Here is a 7,154-nt window from a genome sequence, read left to right on the forward strand (position 1 = left end):
TGACATGGCTATGTGCTAAGATTCGCAAACGATACTACCACAATTTTATCGTCAGGCCCTACTCCTGCTCAAGCTCTTGACATACAGTAGAAATTCTTTTCGAGGAAGCCAAGACATGGTTCTCAGCCAACAAATTCAAGCTGAACGAGGATAAGACACAAAAGATCGTGTGCACCTTAATTAGATATCCCCAGATTGAAACTAAAGTTAATCTACTCGGTTTCACCATAGACCCCAAACTAACATGGGCTGAACATACTGAGGTCGTATGCAGATCTGCTGCAGAAGGCTATCGTAGGTGGTAGAGATGGGAATTATCGTTGTTTTCCGGCAACGGTTGTAACGATAACGCAGCTACCCAATAACGTGTTGCGGCAACGTGTTATTTTAATAACGATTGCCGACTCGTTGCCGCTAAAAACCCGTTGCCCGCCGGTCGGTGTTGCGGCGTTCAGTTATCGTTGCCGGTTGATCAGTTCAGTTTTCAGTTGCAGTCGGGAGTCGGGCATTGTCCAGACATGATGTGTTATTCTAATTCTAGTTCGTTTCCGAAGTTATCGTTGCTCTGGTAGCGTTGCGGCAACGGCAGTGCATAGTGTATGTTTTCGTTTTCGTAATAATTCGTTGTCCGCGCGGCTTTCCTGCAACGTGGTGTGGATAGATACGTTATTAGAATAACAGGGAGTTCTCGGCAACGTGTTGCCGCAATAACGTTGCCGGAGCCGCAACACTGTTATTCATCCTGTTATGTTAAATAACGCCCATCTCTATTAGGTGGACGTTAAAAATCCGGTAAACATAAACATTATTTTCTCTTTTAAAATGAACATGTTTGTTATTATGGACAACAACAGAGAACATCGTAATTTCATGGATAAAACTACTCAGACTACCTTATAGGCAATCAGAAAAAAAAAGAACTAACCTACTAACAAACAAAACAAACTGACTAACCGACTTCGACTTGGACTAACCTCAATTTTAAAAAGCGTGCTGTACATGCTATGCATGCATCAGCTTCGGTGTTGACATTCGGCATAGATTTGTTGCATTAAGGTTGACAGGAGTTTTGTCTTCTATTATTACGATCAATATCAATAGTACGAAATGTCTTACAAAGTTCCGAAAGTGCAAAAGGTTATGGTGCAACCCATAAACCTAATTTTCAGATTTCTTCAAAACCGTTCAAGGGTTGAAGTGTGGCTCTATGAAAATGTTACCATGAAAATAGAGGGACACATTGTAGGCTTCGATGAGTACATGAATTTAGTTCTAGATGAAGCAGAGGAGCATTATGTGAAAAGTGGCAAGAGGAAGAAGTTGGGAAGAATCATGCTGAAAGGAGAGAATATTTCGTTAATTCAGAACGTCCATCCGGAAGGTGTTTCATTGAATTAGTCTTGGACCAAGGCCTAGGCTTTCCACTTGAGCGCTAGCCTAGGCGAACATTAAATTCTAAACTCTTGTGTTAAAGTGTTCTTGTACATTACACTTTTTGATATTGTGTTTCCAATTTTCAGTGAAAATACTGAAAAGGTAAACAGGCTACAAGTTGAATTATTTTCTTGTACAACTCTATGTTGATTTAGGGTAGCCTATTTATGTTCTTTCCACAATTAAGTGAAAACATAGGCGTAGGATTTCTAAGTTTTTGCAATATAAATTATCTAAAATTACCTGCTGTGTTTTATTAGACACATTTTAATGCCCACAACAGATAACTTGCATATTAATCTAAGTTTATTACGGTACCGTAGGTTACTTAGATTTATCTGGTCAAGGATATTAGAAGAATTTAAATAATCATTTTCAAATGCTTCTAAGCCTAAATTACTTGTGACATAGGCCCTAGTCCCTAAATGATAACTACCGTTACTCAGAAGTTACCTTAACTAACTTAAGTTACATACTTAACTTGAGTAGGGACTAAAAGAACCGGCTTGATTAAGTTATTACCTCTTTTAATTTAGTCAGACAAATTTTGTGCTCCTGGAATTGGAATTACAGTGGAAATAACCGTGCAAACTACCTACCTAAGCATAACTTTATATTGTAAAATTACAAAAATAAGTCAGGCCTTACTTCTGCCCTGGAGGTTAGCTTGATGAAGCGGTACCGGTACTTTCATGTTAAAGGGAAAATTCATTATTATCGATGATTTTTTTTCGATATTTTTGTTTTACTTTACAACCCACATTCCTTCTGTTTTAGCTTAATATCTTCAAACGTAAGTTTATTTAAATTACAAATTGACAACTGACCTATACTCACAAATTCATTATAGCCTAGAACAGTTTCATTTAAATAAATTTTTAAATAAATATCTTTTTAAATTGTTTGTTGATAGGTACTGAACAATATTTATTTATCGTAGTTGTCAGCTGATTTAACTTATGTTTCAATCCATCAATATCAAAAGGCCTATATCGGATCGTAAAATAAAATATCGATAATAATGAATGTTCCCTTTAACAGGAAAGTACCGATGAAGCTTACTAAGTACTCTGCATACGGTAAAATAACCTAACTAACAAATGTTTTCACTTGTTGAGTGAGTTTAGTAAATTTCTTAGAACAATAGAATGAAAATAACAACCACTGCTTGCTAATGAACATTATTAGGGATTTCGTATGATTACATAACTTAGTTTGAGCTCAATATTGGTCTAGATGTAGACTAGTGTGTGTGTGTGTGTGTAGTGAGATGACCTGTGTAGCTTCATTTTCTGAATAAGATCAGTTGCGGTACCAGTACCATTTATTTATGCATATTGATAAAGTACAGCTGGGTACAATTTTCAACTGCTAAATGCTAAGCCTTTTAAGTTAGGCCTACTTATTTTTAGCGTCATATCAACTATGCTGTTTGTTAGGCAAGTTGCCGTCCTATTTTCCCTGGGTTTCCTTAAAAACTACAACTTAGGGCTACTAACTTAAAAGGGGATTAAAAATATTTTAAAACTAATAAGTTGCGTACCTATATTTTTACAACAAACATGCACAAAAGTTGAGTAAGAATCTACTTGCGGGTCTGTCCTATGTTTCCAGAGATGGACAGCACAGACAGTGTGAACATTACGTAGATCTCACGAGTAGCTTTTAGCCCCTCTACGCCAAGCTATGGTCTAGAATGAGTATCAAACACTCATCTGTCCCGCAGCTTTAACTGCCAAAATAAAAAAAAAATGTTTAAAAGTTTAGTAGCCTATGTTAGGTGGGGACCTACCATTAACTCCTTCCCAGAGTGACGTAAGATATTTTTGCCATACTACCAGCATCAAGTTTTCACATTATGTTTTTTGTTAAAAAGACTACCTACATAACATAATCATTAACTTCTATTTTGCCATAATTTCTCCAATTGATAACATAGAAGCTTACTCTAACTCATACCTGTTTTTGGATTTATCAGGCAGTGTATCTAAGATAGCTTCTTTTATCTACTAAACTACTAAATTTTAATCCTAGGCTATAAGTAATGTGGAATTTCAGAATTCTTCATCTTCTGCAGAAAATTAATTTGTAAACTATCGCAATACTCCTAACAAATGATAGGGTAACAATAATTTTATTTTTTAAGAAATAGGCAATAATTTTAGTTAAGACCAGGCCAATGCAAACATATTTGTCAATCTGGCTAAATAAATTACTTTAACTTTTGAATGCCTGCAATGCCTGTCGTCATTCAAAGTGATTCAGACTAACAAATTAATAGTTTCGATAGGCGAGTCTATCATGCGTGGGATAGGGGAGAGGTAGCTTTGTCAATAGCCTATAGCATTGCTGTACCAGGCGATTCTATTTTGTGTGAGTAGCTATTAGTAACTATTAGCTTTGTTGACAAGATTTAGCATTGTTCTACATGATGAGAGTCTATTTTTAGTTGGTAGGTAGCTTCGTTTAAACTGATCAGTAAATGTATGCACTTGAGCACTGGTCCCTTACTTTGAATAATGACTATGTGGTCATACTACAGAAATACCCATGTGTTAAATAAACTAGTTTTTTTTTAAGTAAGGCGAGGAGAAGGCTTATGTTCCCAAATTTAGGGGACATAAGGCTACAAGCCCTTATACAATTATGCAACTCAACCACTTAAAGTTTCAATGACTAAAGCTCAGGTAGGTACTTTGTCTGTTAATTTTACGTGATTTGTAACCAATTCAGGGGGCTTTGCCTCTAAAAACACAATCGCTTTTATGGCTCCAGTACCATAGAATGCTAACATTGACTTATGGTGTTAAAGGTGACGCATTGGATGGTGATAAAGGCCACCCTAACACTTGTGTTTTTATATTTAATTTAGTCTTTAGCCCCGCAAGTCGTTTTTAGATTAATAGTAACTTAAGTCTATACTTATTGCTCAAAATCAAATACAATCGTGTTGACTAAGGGGACGTCCACATAATACGTAACACGATTTTTGCCATTTCCCCTGTGACGCTGTATAATGCAAGCCCAAACCCACCCCCTCCCCACAGTAATGTAACACTGTCAGATATTTTCTTAAACAAGGTTGTGGGATATGAAATCTAGGTGAAATTTTCTCCTTAAGTCAAAACAAGTTTTTAAACTGGTATAAAAATACCCCCGCTGCAGCAAACCTGCCGACTAAGCGAATTTCCATTTGTCTGAATTGATTTTCAGTTACATATATTTTAATAACATTAGGTTTAACGAGTACCTAGGTTTGCTGCTACAAGGAAACTAATAGTGTGTTTTTGAGTAAAATATTGATAGCTTAGTACAAAATAAATAAATTTGCCAAGTTTGATCAAAATATATCCATAAACAAGCAAACTACAACATTTGACAATATTCTCCATAAGAATAACATGGGAATTTTAAATTTACAATTTTTTAAATTTTCTCCGTTACTAATAATCGAACAAAAATACTTTTATATACTAAATTATTTGTTTTTTTAAGCTCTTTAAAAAGGTCTAAAGAGAAATTGGGAAATTTGGTGTTTTGAGGGTCAAAAGTGAGAAAAACCAATTTTTACCCCATAAAACCCCCCGTAAAGCCCCGTTCCCATGGTCCGATAGTGCGGGTTCGCGAACTCATTCAAGTTTATCCCGCTTTACACCTTTAAACCAAATTTCATCAAAATCGGACAAAAATTACTCAAGTTATCGCGTTCACGGACGTATATATATAAATACATATATAAAAATTTGAACGAATAGTGTTTTTGGCCTCTGGGGACATCAAAATGAAAAAGTAAATCGGTCCCGGGTCTAGGTCTTACCGTGCCACCTACGGTAATAGCTACTTCCCTATAGGGAAATTCGCTAAAAACATTTAAGAACAAACTGTTACAGTTTGTTTATCTTTTTATTTATCTAAATCTCAGCAATTTGCATACTAAACGCAATTCTTCTTTTGTGATTTTTTACTCTAGCACTTCTGAACAATAAATTTACTTAACAGTAAATTAACAATACAAAATTCATATTTACCTTATTTGCGATGGTATTTTAAAAACCTAGGTTGACCAAATCCATTTTTGATGTCTTCTATGAATGAATGATCAGAGCTAGTAGTTGGTAAGACGTTTTGGAACTAAAACATCAGTTCCAGACCAATAATAAACAATAAAAAATAATGTTTACTCATTATATGAATATTTTTACCTAAAAGACTGTTTATAAAATAACATAATTATTTAGGCACTTTGGGGAAAAAAGATTTTAACTGCGTTACTGTAACAAACTTGAAAACCCCCACCCCCTCCTCGTAATGCTGCTTAACGGTAAGCCGAAACCCTCCCCCGTCCTTAAGTGTTACATAATATGTGGACCAAATAAATTTTTATTTTCACATGTACATTTATAAAAGGTAACTTATTGTAAAGTCTCGACCATCCGACCTTCTGGGTTATTATTTCATATCTGCCTCTAACAGGGGGCGATTCAGTACGGTAAAATCGCTCGCCAATCCAGGATAGTTCCAGGCTTTAGACACCTGCACTTGGTTATTCTGATTGTTTTAGCATACCACACAGTTCGTCAACCTTATACCTCCATACCTCTCTGCTCTTGTCTTAGTTGAAGTGCAAATATAAGAGTATAGGTCTACCTGAGGCTGTATGAGTATTATTTCAACATGATTGTAATCAGTGGTGTTCCAGGGTGGATGTTTTGGGGTTTGACCCCCTCTTGACCTTAAAACGTGATACAATTAAAAAATATGTTTAAATGTCTCTAAATAGATTAAAAACCAGAGTTAACAGGTCTAATTTTCAATAATGTTCTTGGGTACCCCCCTCTCCTTTTAGGATCATACTAGTTGCGCCTATGATTGCAATAAATTCTTACTATTTCCCGTCCGTGGCCAATTTAAGTTGGATAATCAAGACTACTGTATAGCACAACTACAAAACAAGAGAACACTGTGAAATTAACAGTAAATATACAGGGTCTTCAGACTAAGTTGATAAATTTAAGTTCATTCTGGAGGATAACAAGCTACGTCACCGAGGAACTCGGCTCTCACCGTTCAACTGGAACTGGCTAATATTTATGTCTAATATGTTTGTCCAGTTGAAAATCAGCAAGACCGCTTTAAATTATTTCTATTTTGTCTGAATTTTAGTTTAGTCAGGGAGTAAAAATGTGTTTACTCCATGTGACTTTTGTTCTCTACACAAATGATAAACAGTGCCTAAGATGTCAAGGATTCATTTGAAACCTATTACTGTATGTGTTTGCTGCAGATTTTTCAACATTTTTATCCAGGATGAATGGAACTGTATTGAACAGTTTGGTTTGGAACAATCATTATTTTAGAGCTTTACAAAATTATTGTATTACACAATATCTTCTATACAAAGTCTCAAACCTCAGACTCAATTGTCAATCGTCAAGTTAAAATATTTCATTTCACCATCAGGACCTAACTTTGTTAAGTGTTAGTGAACTTTTTCAGGAAAGGGAAGGCAATTTTTTGCCATTGCCTTCAATCCTGTGACACATTCGTGACACTTTAGGCTCTTAGTTGTAAATCTCACAACTTATTTGGATGAAGATGTCTATATTACCTAAACTATGTCAGTAATGTAATGTGGGAATAATTAACTATAGGCCTACTTGGACTGGTAGTAAAAATAGTTATACAAAGAACGGTATATACTTAAAAAATTTACTATCAAA

At 35.3% G+C, this 7,154-nt stretch overlaps 1 protein-coding gene across 1 annotated transcript; it reads left to right on the top strand.

Moving 5' to 3' along the window:
* The first annotated feature begins 998 nt into the window (after window positions 1–998).
* LOC128997945 (probable small nuclear ribonucleoprotein E) lies at window positions 999–1,676 on the top strand. Its single transcript, XM_054423794.1, has one exon. It carries the CDS (start codon window positions 1,108–1,110, stop codon window positions 1,396–1,398), a length of 291 nt encoding a protein of 96 aa, XP_054279769.1. The 5' UTR covers window positions 999–1,107; the 3' UTR covers window positions 1,399–1,676.
* Window positions 1,677–7,154: the final 5,478 nt, after the last annotated feature.

Source organism: Macrosteles quadrilineatus, unplaced genomic scaffold, assembly GCF_028750875.1.
Source record: "Macrosteles quadrilineatus isolate MER2022 unplaced genomic scaffold, UCM_ALF_1.0 Scaffold_7__1_contigs__length_78375512, whole genome shotgun sequence".
Taxonomy (NCBI): domain Eukaryota; kingdom Metazoa; phylum Arthropoda; class Insecta; order Hemiptera; family Cicadellidae; genus Macrosteles; species Macrosteles quadrilineatus.